A 14,195-nucleotide genomic window follows, 5' to 3' on the forward strand; every position below is an offset into this window, starting at 1 on the left:
AAATCAATTAAAAAAAACCAAAAAGACTTGACAAATTTTAATCCAGCCCAAGAAAATTTTGTTTCAGCCACTGGGACTCCCCCATACTTGTTTTCAGAATCAAGACACACAGATGGCCAGCCAGCCCATAGACCCATCAGCAATGCAGCATTCTGAGACAGCCAAGAGAGAGAGGGAGAAAATGCGCACTCACCAGAAACAAGCACACATGGGCAGTTACATGTGCCAGAACACACTGGTATTTATCAACCAGCCAATCACAAAGTGTTGGGATTTTTTTTCAATTTTTTTTTTCAAATTTTTTTTGTTTTTAAAGTGAGGCTCCGTCAAGTCTTCCCCTCCCCCCCACCCCTGCAATTCTTTTGAACCCCACCCCCAACCCCACCCAACACGGTAGACCTAAGGACGGAAACACACCCAGTGCAAACAAAGTTAAAAAGCTATTTTTTCAGTATATATGTTTCTTAGCAACAACTTCCGTATAACATGAAAAAGTGAAAAACTAGAAACTAATTTTTTTAATTTTTTGTGTTTAAATTTAAATGGTATGTGTACTTGCTTCACATTGTCTTTCTAAGTTGGCGTTCATGATTCAAGTATTTCAAGAGTGATATGTTCTCTTTTTGGATTCATATTCCAAACGAAAAAACTGAAGTTACATAAGGGAGGCAACTATGTGCTCAGACAGTCTGTCAATGACCCACCTTTTTTCTCTCTCCGTTTTCTTTTTTCCTTTTAAAAATGTATTTATTGCAAGTTGAAAAAAAACGAAAAGGTCAAGTTAGTGCTGCTGCTGTTCCAAAAAAGGTCACGAGGTCAGAGTTGAAAGTTCTAAGTTCAGATTGAATCCGACCCTCCTCCCAGAAGGTCTCCAGGTAGTAAGGGAGCAGGGCTGCCCATTCTGTGGGGATCCTCTACACTTGGGACCCCCCACAAGCTTGAAGAATAGTTTGGGGGCCCCCACAATGAAGCGCCAGAGAGATCGCCCCCACTGCTGCTGCCACCACTGCTGCTCCACTGCCCAAGCCCTGCTGACCCACCAAAAAGATTCAAAGGAGGTCCAACTGCATCTGTCTGGTTCTGTCCTGTCTCCAGGGATTGCCAGCCTGCTGCGGGTGCACTTGGGGTTGCTGCAGGTGTCGGGGGCTGAGCTTGTGCCAGAAAGCGACTAACCTCCTCATCTGTGGCAAACTCAGCCAGGATGGTAGTGTTTCCCAACACGCACCTGGGGGGGACAGGGAGAAAAAAGGGTGAACGAGAAACGAAGTTCATATAAAAACCAGGGTACATGCACAGGATTCCAAACCTTGGACACAAAATGGCAAAGATTGCCCAGACCAGTAAGGAAATCAGTGGTAGAACTAAGCAAGGAAGGTGGGTGCAGTCATCTCCACTTTACCCGTTTAATCAGACTCTGCAGAACCCAAACTTTCCGTTTTTTAAAAAATGACAGTACGTTTACAGCTCTTATGGCTGTATAGGAAACCCAGTCCACAGAGAGAGTACGAAACATTAACAGAGTCATAAACATGCAAAAATAAAGGTGCAGACACACATGAATAGGTTCAGTGTGTATTATCTTTCCAAAACACAAAAGCTTAAGAAAAGGTTAGAAATCAAAGAACTTCAGAATGAAAAAAGAAAAAGGAATTTCTTAGGTTCCCAACCTTTTCTTAAGCTTTAACATTTCTGAAAGGTAACTGGGAGCATGGGAAGAAGTCTTTGCTCCCAAGACCGCATGCACTTCTAAAGCAAGCCAGACTCGCACTCAAATTTAAGAAAACTAATGGAGGCCTGAGAACAGGAAACCAAGTCTGGGATCTGCAAACTTATTTTAAGTGCCTCTCAGTTAAAACCACAGTCTATTTTGTCTTTTCCTAGCCCTATTTTTCTGCATTGCAGTGCCCCAAGAAGTAAAGATTACTCAGAAGGGAACAGAACTGAAGAATCATTGCAGATGGGTAAAAACCAGCAATGGGGAAAAAATGCAGAAATGGTAACATTTCTCTTTGAGACATTTTAATTAAAATATTCCAAACTTTGATTTTTTTCTTAAAGATTTTTTTAATGAAAAAAAAAAAAAAGTTTTAAAAAAATCTTTGTAGAGAGTTAAAAAAACATTTTCACCCAAATAAAAGTTTATTTTCCTCTACTTCAAAGAGTTCTCAAACTGTGGCCCATGTTGAACTTGCTGGGGGCTCAAGGGGAGCTGGCGGGTCATATAATGCTGCATATTCCCACTCCTGATTTCCAGCTACTAAATTCTTATTAAAAACACATTAAATACTTTCCTACCATCACTTTCCTATGTAAGCAACTGTTGTTGTTGCTGCCACAAGGGTCTTACACCATCGTAACTAGGAGGCAGTGATACATACAACCAAGAATGAGAGGACAAGTGGTCTGTGAGAACCTCTACTAAAATGTGGTCCATGCTATGAAAGAGTTTGAGAATTTCTGCTTTAGGAAACAAGCTTTCCTTCACAAAGCAATTCCTCCCCCCCCACCGCACTTTTTTCTTTATGTATTTATTAAAGAGGCAGGAGGAGGAAAGGAATTTAGCTTTGGTACTCACATGGACTTTGTTACAGATTGAAAATGCGATTCATCACTTCGCAGAAATCTTGCAGATTAATGATCATCTGAAGCAATTTATTAATTTTCATAAACACAGCCGAATTTGAATACTCATTTGCACACTGATCCCATCAATCCAGCCCACCCATTGCAAAATCCTTGTTGTGCCACTGTCACTTTGCAGCAGCAGTTCCAACAATCTCATTCAGAAACAAATCATTATTCCCCATCTTCTGCTGGTAAAGGAAGAGCCTCCTACCTCCGAGAACTGGCTTACTACCTGAGAGTTTCTAAAACATGGAAGTGGACAGACAAAAAAATGGCTACTGACCTTTCGTAACTATTGTTTTTCAAGATGTGTTGCACATGTCCATTCCATGCTAGGTGTGCACGTGCCATGTTGCTGGAGATGTTTTTTCCCCTTAGTGGTATCTGTAGGACTGACCCTAGCGCCCCCTGGAGTCCTGCGCACATGCGTCGGTATAAGGGGTACCGCTGGCTCCGCACCCTGTCAGTTCTTTTTTATCCATAACTCCAACAGAGGGGTAGAAGGGCAGGTCATGGAATGGACATAAGCAACACATCTCAAAGAACAACAGTTACAAAAGATTAATAACATTTTTTTCTTAGAGTGCTTGCTCATGTCCATTCCCTGCTAGGTGACTCTCAAGCAAGTACCCCTGGAGGTGGGCTCAGAGTTCATGGATGTGCTGATTGCAACACTGCTCTCCCAAAACTGGTATCATCACAGGCCTGTTGGGTGATGGCGTAGTGGGATGCGAAGATATGAACCGATGATCATTTTACAGCTCTGCAGATGTCCTGGATTGGTATCTATGTGAGGAATGCTGCTGACAAAGCCTGGCCTCTTGTGGAACGAGCAGTCACAATGGCTGGAGGCGGAACCTTTGTCTGCTTATAGCAAGTTCGGATGCAAGCTGTCATCCAGGATGAGATTCTTTGGGATGACACCGGTAGTCCTTTCATCCTTTCCACTTCTGCTACAAAAAGTTGTGCAGATGTGCGGAAGGGCTTAGTCCTCTTGATATAGAAGGCCAGGATCTGCCTAATGTCTAATGTATGGAGCCAACATTCCTCATCGGTGCTATGCGGCTTTGGAAAGAAGACAAGCAGAAAAATTTCCTGGTTGATATGGAATTGCAACACCACCTTTGGCAGGAAGGCCGGGTTGGGGCGCAGTTGGACCTTGTCCTTGATGAACACCATATAAGGGGCTTCTGATGTCAGGGCCTTGATCTCACAGACCCTTCTGGCCAAAGTGATGGCAACCAGGAAGACGACCTTCTAAGAGAAAGGCAGTAAGGAACAAGATGCCAACGGCTCGCAGAGGGACCCCTGTGAGCTTAGACAGGACCAGATTTTAAGTCCCATGGGGGAATCAGCTCACGCACCTGCAGGTAGAGTCTTTCCCAGCCCTTGAGGAACCTGACTTTCATCTCTTGGGAGAAAACTGATCTACTTTGTACTGGAGGATGGAAGGCTGAGATGGCTGCCAAGTGAACCCTAACAGATGATAGAGCCAGACCTTGATGTTTCAGGTGGAGCAGGTAGTCCAAGATGGACTGCAGGGAAAACTGAGATGGAGAAAGATTCCGTGCAGAGGTCCAACAAATGAAATGTTTCTACTTAGCCAATCAGGTAAACCTGGTGGAAGGCTTTCAGTTACCTTGGCAAGACTTCTTGAACCTGATTCGAGGAAGCCTGCTCCTCAGGGTTCAGCCACGCAGCAGCCATGCTGTCACACATAGCGAGGCAAGGTTCGGGTGAAGCAACCGGCTGTGGTCTTGCAAAATCAAGTCCAGGCGGGATGGGAGCACTAGTGGAGCTGCCACTGAGAGATCCAGAAACATGCCAAACCAATGCTGGTGTTGCCACACCAGAGCAATCATGATAACCTTCGCCTTGTCCCTCTTCATCTTTAGGAGGACCTTGTGAACCAAGAGGATCAATGGGAAGGTGTACTGCAGTCCATCTGCCCGCGAGAGTAAGAAGGCATTGGAAAGGGAACCCTTGCTGAGCCCGCGCATAGAACAGAACCAGGAAATTTCCTGTTCTGTCTGGAGGCAAACAGGTCCACTTGGGGGAGTCCCCCACTTGTGGGGGATAACAGCGATGACCTCTGGGTGAAGAGACCACTTGTGGCAAGAGGAAAGGACCTACTGAGATGATCTGCCAACACATTCTGGTCTCCTGGGAGGCGCAATGCCTTGAGGTGAATGGTGTGCTTCACACAGAAGTCCCACAGTCGGAGGGTCTCTTGACACACGGCTGAGGATCGAGTTCTCCCTTGCTTGTTGATGTAAAACATTGAGGCCGTGTTATCCATCAAGACCTGCATGACCTGATCTGAGAGCTGGGGAACAAACACCTGGCAAGCCAAGCATATTGCCCCGAGTTCCTTGACATTTATATGTAGAGAGAGTTCTGCAGAAACCCTGGGTCCTGAGTCTGCCGAGGTGGGCTCCCCACCCCAGGTTTGACACATCCAAAAGCCAATGTTATTGTCGGATATGGGGCAGCGAAAGCCACCCCCTTCATCACAGAACATGGGTCTCTCCACCAAATCAGAGAAGCTAAGATGGGCAACAGAATCGTGAGAACCGAGTCCAAGTGGTGTCCCCCCGGGGACTAGACTAATGCCAGGCTCATCTGTAGGGATCTGAGGCATAGCTGCACGTATTGCATCATGTAGGTGTGACGGAGCAGGGAGCAGGGCAGATTTGACCTGGGAATGTTGCAGGGGGATTGCAGTGGGGATGTGGGACTTCCCTTGAAGGAAGCTACCTGAGCTGTAACCTGAGCCAGGAACGGGGGTGGGGAGAATTAACACCTTCTGCCCGGGAGACTGAACAAAGGAGAGGAGCAGCGGGAGGAGTTGGGAGTTTAGTTTCGGTTTGGGCTGGGTGGTGCAACGCAGGGAACCCCAAGCTGGGGTCTAAGCTCCCTGAACCTCCCAGAGGGACCTAATTGAGGGGGTCTGGTCGTACCTACACGCTCTGCTTGAGACTGTGTTCCTGTCCTTAAATAAACCTTCTGCTTTACTGGCTGGTTGAGAGTCGCAGTGAATCTCGGGAAGAGGGGTGCAGGGCCCTGACTCCCCCACACTCCGCAACAGTAGGTACATGCTGCCATGTGACCTACAGCTGGAGTCACACCCAGGCAGTTGAAAGCAGGTGAGCTGTGACCCGGCGATTAGATCTGACATAGTTCGGAACCTAGCCTCTGATAGGTAGGCCTTGGCCTGGATGGAGTCGAGCACTACCCCAATAAATTCTATTCTCTGCACTGGAACCAGTGTTGATTTCTGTTCATTTATTAACAGACCCAGTGCCCAAAATGTGCAGCCAATGCTGTGCTGAATCTGAGTCCATGAGTGGCCTTTGATGAGCCAATCATCGAAGTAGGGGTAGACTTGTACACTTCGACATCTGACATAAGCTGCAACCATGCCATACACTTTGTAAAAACTCATGGGGCTGCTGACAGACTGATGGGAAGCACGATGAATTGGTAGCAGCATTGGCTCACCACAAACCTGAGGAATCTCGTGTCCACGGAAGATGGAGATGTAGAAATAAGTTTCCCATAAATCGAGGGTGGAATACCAGTCTCCTGGATCCAGGGAGGGAATGATAGAGCCAGGGAGACCATGTGAAACCTCGCAGAGATGAAGGAGTCTGCCATAGTGCCCTGACTGGTCCCAACACCACCTCATTGACTGGCTCTGGCCACTCTGGAGGGAGCTGCTGCTCCTTGGCTTCCAGCCCCAAGTTTGTAGCGACCCATTTCAGAAGCTCTTGATGGGCCCTGAAGTCATCTGGTTGAAGAGGGTTACTAGGACTTGTGACCCCCTAAATCCATAGGAGGGTTTGGTCCTTCCTCCTCCATCTGTACCACCTCCACTGGGGCCACTTCAGTGACCTTGGGGTGGGTACCAGAGTTGGGGTCCAGTGCTGGTCGGGAAAAAACAGTGGCTCGTTCCGCGGACACCAGAATATGACCACTGGGAAGTATGACCGCTGGTACTTTTTCAGCGCGGCAAAGGATTTCCCCCCAGACTCTGAAGAGGGCTCTTCCCCTAGAGACCATGGCAGAGCCGTACCCACTCTGCCTCCAGGCAGTGCTGGGGAATTGGTGACTGATGCTAGGTCGGGAACCGCTGCAGCAGGGCCATGGAGGGCTTTCCTCTTGGTGGTGACACGACGGTGAGTTCCGCGACAGAGCTCACTGCCCCTTGAACCGTTCCATCCCTGTTTGGTAAGGGGCATTCGGGGGTGGGAAGTATCAGGAGGGACATGAAATCCTTTGTAACCTGGAAAACCTCCGGAGTCGAGGGGGCCCGACTCTGGGGAGGACGAGTGGCCCAGCATCGGTCTCATTTTATCAGCTGCTCCCTGCTTGTCCCTCTTTAGCACTGGAGAGCGCCCTCTCTTGGCACGCTGTTTCTTATGCTTCTTCCTTGGCACTGGAAATGGAGAATGGAGCCAGGAAGAGCAGTGCCGGTGGAGCACTTCGCATGGAGACCAAAGTGCTTGGCGTCGATTTGGAGCGGCTGAGGACAGTTTGAGGGCTGCCTCCATGAGCAAAGCCTTCAGACGAATGTCCCTGTCTTTCTGAGTGCATGGACTGAAGCCCCTGCAGATCTTCCATTTCTCCTTAACGTGAGCTTCCCGAAGGCACTTTAGACAACTCAATTGCGGGTCGCTCACTGCCACGGGATTGCCGCAGGAGGTACAAGGCTTGAAGCCTAGGGATCGGGGCATGCCCAGTCCCTGGAATGATGTCCCATGACAACTAGGACTGCTATTTATACTATATACACTAATATTAACGGATAACTAAGTACGTTAACAATAAAAACTATGTACACCTCTACCCTGATATACCGCTGTCTGCGGAAGCCAAGTGCGCAGCCCTGCCCCCCCGGAGCACTGCCTTACCGTGTTATATCCGAAATCGTGTTATATCGGGTAGCATTATATCGGGGTAGAGGTGTACGATAGACTACAGAGTCTAAACCTCTTGGAAAGCCTTGCAAGAGCAAGGTGGTCATTCCAAGCAACTGTGACAGGCAGTAAGGAACTGAGAGGGTGTGGAGCCTTCAATACCCCTTATACTGGCGCATGTGCACGGGGCTCCAGGGGGCACGAAGGCCAGTCTTATGAATACACTAAGGAAAAAAAAAATCTCCAGCAACTGTGCATGTGGCACACACACACACACCTAGCATGGAATGGACATGAGCAAGCACTCAAAGAACAAGTTTTCCTGAATCACCTCCTGCATGCAGGACTTTTATCAATAGACAAAATCAGCTCTGTGTGACAGAGGAAATGGGGTATATGCATGTTGCTGGGGTAACTCACATGTGCAGTGCAGTCTGGGCCTTGGCCGCCTCCTGTTTGGTGTTGTATCGGATTAGGGCGGTGCCCTGAGTCAGGTTCAGATGGAATGTCAGCAGTGGGCCATGCTGCATGCAGATCGTCCTCAAGGTTGACCCATCGATCTGAGGAAGATAGTCAGGAAAAATAACAGTTTACTGAAAGAAAGGGGCACTGAACTTTTTGTTTATGATATGAATACATCTGAAGAACTGAGGTATGTTTAATAAATAAGGTAATTAAAAATTTATATTTAAAAAAAATGAGTTAGTATTGTGCTGCATGTCACAGGGAAAAGAATGGGACCTTGAGAAGGTCAGTGAGAGGGATGGGATGTTATTTTCAAATAGGTTCTTTTCATTAGGCTTTTGTGCATCTTACAGTGACTTCACTTTGTAGTACAGCGATTAGATACTAAGCTTAGCTTGTTTTAAATTTTAGCTCATTCTAGGCCCCCGTCTAATTTTCTCTCCCTTCATCTTGTTGAGATGACTAAATTGTGATTATCTCTGTGTTTCCCAGATTTCCAGTGGAGTACAAACTGTATTTCTAACCCTATTAGGGAAAGAAATATTGCACCAAAAAAAGAATGTTATTTTGATCACCTGATTTGCTTCCCCCCATCCCCAATGATTCAATTTCAGAAGAATTTTAAAACCAGCCAGTAATTTGAAAATGCTAGAGATTACTACTTTATACCACCTGAAAAACTGGGGATTTCAGTTTTTGAATGGTGCAAAGGATCTGCTTTTAACTTCGGTGGTTTATGAGATAAACAACAATTAATACTGTTGCTAGTCTGCCAGACTAACAGAGCTCAGTCTCTCATCTTGGACACTTTCAGCAGCAGCTGCCTCTGTTTTTTCTATATCAGCAAGCATCACTTTGCCATTTCCCCTTTCTGATCACAATCAGTTCCATTTATATCCTTTTTCAGTAATTTAAACTTCTCCCAAATCTTTTCTTCTGCCATTCAGTGACTGCTAGAACAGCATGAAACATTCCTTGCATTAAGAGAAACATAGAAATGTGCTTTTTCATTGCAACTAGACAAACCTTTTTCCTATTGCTGCTCTTGCCCTCTATATCAAGGGAAAGGTTCTTTATAATGTGAGTGATGCAGTTTGGCATTTTGGATGACCTGAGAAGATCCCAGCCCTCCTTTCCATGGTCTTAGTTCTTAAGCTGTGCTGTGTGATAAATTATCCTACTGGATAATGGGTGGTTGTCTAGTTTCCAAAATGCTGCTGATAATCATACAGGCATTTTGTAGGCTCCAATGCAGGCTAATTGGACTTACTGAAATCAGGACCTCTGTAGAATTTATTTTGAATGGAAACAAGCTCCAAGAATGACGACTGCTGGAGTGTCCTAACTAGGCTGTGCTGTTGGCAACAGTGTTGGAAACATTCTGAGGTTTTGCTATGGAAACCCCAGAGTAAAACCTGGCAGTTCTCCCTAGCTCTTTTATTGACAATGTCCCAAAGAAACTGGAGCCTTGAGCTATTATGCACAACACAATTTATCCACATTTCTGAATGAAACAAACCTGAGAGTAATTCCTCCACAAAATACCCTGGGTAATGGTGGGGACAGTTACAATGGTCTTATGGCAAATATCAATCATCCTACCAAAGCAACTGAGATCTCTACACATTTAGCTGATGTGATTACTGTAGTCAAGCAGGCTACTCTGACTACGGGTATTTCATCAGAATCACCAAGCCAATTCAGCATTGTTAAACTTCATTAAAATGGGACTAGAAAAGCAGCCCACAAATCCTGCTCTCTGTAATTTAGCACTCCCGCCTCCCAAAAGAGGAGTAAAAGAGAAATACCTGTGGAGTGAGATTGTGAAGAACCAGCCAGTAGCTAGGACGAACTGAGCCACCATCACTCCAGGTAGAGGCTGAAAACATTTAAACAGAGGGAGAAATACAAAAGTCAGAAGATACTGAGAGTACATTTTGACAAACAAATGCCTCCTCTGCACTATGCTCAGGTCTGTCTGTCTCTCAGATAATTTCATCTATATCAGACATACTAACAGAGTGGATTCTATGCTTTACAGTACTGTACACAAAACAATTCTCACATTTAACATTAGGATTAATTTTTGCCAGTTTGTGTCTTCTAGAGATTTCCCCAACCACATAATTCACTTCACCACCACCACCCATTACTCTTCAAAAGGCCCATGCTGCAGAAATCCTCTCCTGGTAGCTCCCAGCCCTCTCCTTACTCCTCCCCAGGCAGCTCCCGGGACCTTTCCCTCACATTGACAGTAAGTTTCCATTTTAAAAAGGGATATTTTTTTCCTTTACCAGGCAACCGCAACTTCCTCTCTTGTGAAGGCCGCATCATATCCACACCATTAGCGTTGTATAACACACACCCCTCACGGCCGAGCAATGATGCTATCAGGAGATCCTTCTCACCAGAGGCAAGCCTTGAGTCCTGTGCCCCCCACCCCCTGACCGATCGGGGTGCTGTGCTGCTCCAGGGAGATGATGGTTTGGGGTTGGTCAGGCCAGGTGGTGGGCGGGGCAGCCCTGTAGTGTTCCTTGAGGAAATATGGTTTTTCCACATCTTGTTGGAGAGATGAGTGGGATTGTGTCCTATGGGATCTGGGGACCATGTTGATTTGTAATCATTGAATTTTGCTGTAAATAGATAAATAAAAGGCATGGATTAATGGGATTTAAGCCCCACAACACAGTCTATGTAACTATGCAGCTATTGTAGCAGGCTAAAACCACTTGTATCAGGTGCAGGCACACAATGTTCAAATCCATGCAGCTGTTAGCATGTACCAAACTAAAACACAAGCAAAGTCAGACCTGGTTAATCCCTGCTTTCTATAACTCATTCATTCATATAGTGACCTCTTAGACACATTAATATAATCGGAGATCTAATTGAGAGATATAATTCAGATCTGAGGATCTCAAAGCTCTTTACAATGGTGGGCAAATATTATCCTTATTTAACAAATTGAAAATTGAGGCTCAGAAAATAAGACACTTGCAGAGTGGGAACTCAAACCCAAGTCTCATTGCTCCTTGTTCCCTCCTCTACATATTAGGCTTATGTTGCTTCCTAAAGATGTGTTATTTTTGTAGGACGACTTCCATTTTATGAGACAAGGGTTTCATTATGAGGTGCAAAGCAAGAAACTGAGCTATTGTGTAATCTGGATTTATGAGAACCCTGATGACAGGAATTCAGTTTATCTGAGGTTGATCCCAAACATGGCTTTCCCCTAATGAAGTTCAAAGACCTCCAATAGGAAGCCCTGTATGCTAACAAAAATGGGAAAATTCATACTTGCAATTCTGGATATGGGGAGGTTCCCTCTTCTCCCTTTCTTAAGAAAGAAGACAGTAATACATTCTTCAGTTTCTCTTGAAGTTACTGGACACACTGCTCACCCAGTATAAGATTGCTAGGCAGAGTGCAGATTACTCCAGTAACTGGCATTTTACTTCTGACTGGACATAGCAAATGAACAATAAAGTATAAGATCCAAAAATCCTGAAGCAGCACTTGCTCTTCAAGGCAGGGCTGTCTGGGAAAAATGCACTTGTCTAGTCAATCTGGCTCACATCTGGTACGTGCATTTAAGTCCTAGCTATTGTCAAGTTAGTGTAGATTTGAAATGGAGAAAAACCAAACAATCAGGGTTCCCAGTTCCCCAAGGTAGCACAATAAGTGCAAATCTGAGAATTAAAAATGCAGATTTGTTAGCAAAAAGGAAATGATTTATAATGCAACATATTTGGATCGCTACCTTCCATAGTGCTTGGAGTCCAGGGGTCTGTAAGTACCAATGGCTTGCATTAATTTTACACATGTAAATCTGAAGTGTACAAAAAAAATCTAAACACCAACGGATCTGGAAATTTTATTTAGGGATCAGTGAATTCTAACCTGCCTATTTTAGAGGACCCACTTCAAGGAGTCATTTTCCTGCACTAGGGAAATGCTCTGAAGCTGAGGAACATGTGTTAATCCTATTCATTTCTACTTCTTTAAATCATTCCCATCTTTTCTATATGCTAGATATAGTTAAAAGGAGGTAAAGCTGGGTTTGATGTCCCTCTTCCCAGACTCAGATTAACCAGCAGTTGACTTTGAAACAGAAACTTTACATGTCCTTGTAGAACAAAGCTACATATTCAGACACTGCTTCAATCAAAGCCATCCTATAGTCTCACACCTATTTAATTATAAGAACTAGCCAAGAACAATGCCAGCTCAAGGGAAAAATTTGGGATTTATAAAAAATTGGAAATCTAACTGGATTTCCTGGGTTGGATATTCAAATGGTTACTCAGTGGTGAGTATAGAGCCCATTGATTAATAGGAATGCTTGGTGTCTTTATAACCAAGAAAAGATGTAGGGCAAAAGTCTAGGCTTTGGTCTACATGTTAAACTGCCAGAATCACTATAACTTCCCTCTCAAGTCCTGAAGGGGGATGAAGGGTGCAATAGAATATTTTCACTTCCACTGGTTAACAGTGCTTTTCCTTTTTAGAAAGTTGCAAGGTGATTGCATATAGTGTTTCCCTCCCTTAACATCTCTGAGTTCTTTGCTTAGTAGCAGGTACACATAAAAACAAATTAAAGAAATGAAACCCTCACTATTTATCCTAGTAGATTTTGTATGAGAAATGCTTGTAAGTTTTGTGGATGTTCCCTATATCCTCTCTTCTTTGCCTTCTACTCCATCCCCTGACCCATGTGCTGGACCTTTGTATTTTGGATCTTAAAGGGAATTCATTAAAAATAGAGGGTTGTTTTAAAGCAATTGTAATGGAACATTTTATCAAGAGGAAAACTAGCATACCAGCCAATCAAATCTCTCAATTCCCTAGCTTTCAGGAAGCATTACAAGACGACACCCAAAGTAGAGAGACAAGGTGAGTGGGTACAGACAGAGAATACTGATTGGCTGGTGACTGTTTTTCAAGATCTGGAACCCACTTACCTGAAGTGCTATGAACATTGGTGAAGGAATTGTCAGAGGCACTGTAGGGCCAGGCACCAGGTGAAGGCAGCGAGGTGTTGAGGGAAGAATTAGACCCTATCAAAGTGGGAAGGAAAGGAAGAAAATATTGCAGATAAATATAAGAGTTTCTGTAATACCAACACTCCCCATTGGTTCCATTTCCATTAAATGTCAGTGACTCAACATGTCAGTGCAGCCTAGGCTTTTTCGTGTTCTCACCCTTTTTGGGGGGTGGGTGGGGAGGAGAATTAGATTTTTTTTTAATTACTTCTGTAAAAGATTAAGATATTGGAATGAATGCAGGTGTCTGCTGTTTTACCTGTGGTGTTGTCCCGCAGAAGTTGGTGGTCAGTATCTACAATGGGAGAGGTGGCTGTACCCCCCAGCACACTTCCAGGGGTCACATAGGGGTCAGATTCAGGGTCAATGTTTTGAATACCTTTCCATGGCACTCCCGGCTGGAACTCTGGGATGGGAAGGAATAAAAATAAGATGCAGAGACAGAAATGCCATTTACAAGAAATTAACAATTTGAGGATGTTTTGAAAGGGCTCATGACTATCTTTTATAGGGCTCCTCAATGGATCATCAGGAGAAGACTTTCCTATATAGAATATGCCTTGTACTACTCCTCTCCTCTCACTATATTGCTCTCCACAGTTCATGTCCATGGGAGTTTACCCCAAAACTGGCTTGAATACATGGGGCGCCCTCTGGACTATCTTCCACCTTTCTCATTTCAGACTGTACTAGACTTCAATGACTTCAGCCTTGCTGACTACACTATACCCTTTTCAATGATATTTTTGGCACACAGGAGCCTTTCCCAAAGAAGATCATGCTACATCATGCGTCACCAATGCAATAAGCTCCAGGCAGAAAAATCCTGCTCTTCCTCATCCCAAAATCACCTGGAAAGCCAAACATCCACACCTTTCACTGACAGATGTGCTTTCAGTGGGATTTTTTTTAGCCTCCATGCAAGCATAACACAGAATGAAACAGCAAGCAGTACAGAAGAGGGAAACTGATTTGTGTGCATTCTGTGGTTAGGTGTTTCTGAGCAGATTTAATCAACTACATTCAAATCACACCTGTATGCCCATCACAAACACAAAAGGTCACAGTTCACTTGTCAGAAATCAAGGATCATTTAGGCACTCTATAGTTATTCTGTTCTTAATTCATTATTAAATTTATACTG

The 14,195-nt window shown here is 44.7% G+C and overlaps 1 protein-coding gene across 14 annotated transcripts in view; it reads right to left on the reverse strand.

The window, feature by feature from the left end:
- Positions 1-396: 396 nt before the first annotated feature.
- The window catches only part of TNRC6B (trinucleotide repeat containing adaptor 6B), a 215,188-nt gene continuing 201,389 nt past the window's right edge, over positions 397-14,195 (reverse strand). For 7 of the 14 annotated variants that reach the window (XM_034776008.1, XM_034775991.1, XM_034776044.1 and 4 more), the window contains 7 exons: positions 13,311-13,457; positions 12,971-13,066; positions 11,770-11,796; positions 10,304-10,642; positions 9,818-9,888; positions 7,965-8,104; positions 397-1,225 (listed from right to left, as the gene is read on the reverse strand). In XM_034776008.1, the coding sequence (XP_034631899.1) occupies positions 838-1,225; positions 7,965-8,104; positions 9,818-9,888; positions 10,304-10,642; positions 11,770-11,796; positions 12,971-13,066; positions 13,311-13,457 (1,208 nt within the window). In that variant the 3' untranslated portion in view covers positions 397-837. The remainder of the gene's footprint in view (positions 1,226-7,964; positions 8,105-9,817; positions 9,889-10,303; positions 10,643-11,769; positions 11,797-12,970; positions 13,067-13,310; positions 13,458-14,195) is intronic. The other 7 variants (XM_034776086.1, XM_034776054.1, XM_034776076.1 and 4 more) reach the window with 5 other exon arrangements.

This window comes from Trachemys scripta, chromosome 1 (genome assembly GCF_013100865.1).
Source record: "Trachemys scripta elegans isolate TJP31775 chromosome 1, CAS_Tse_1.0, whole genome shotgun sequence".
Taxonomy (NCBI): Eukaryota; Metazoa; Chordata; order Testudines; family Emydidae; genus Trachemys; species Trachemys scripta.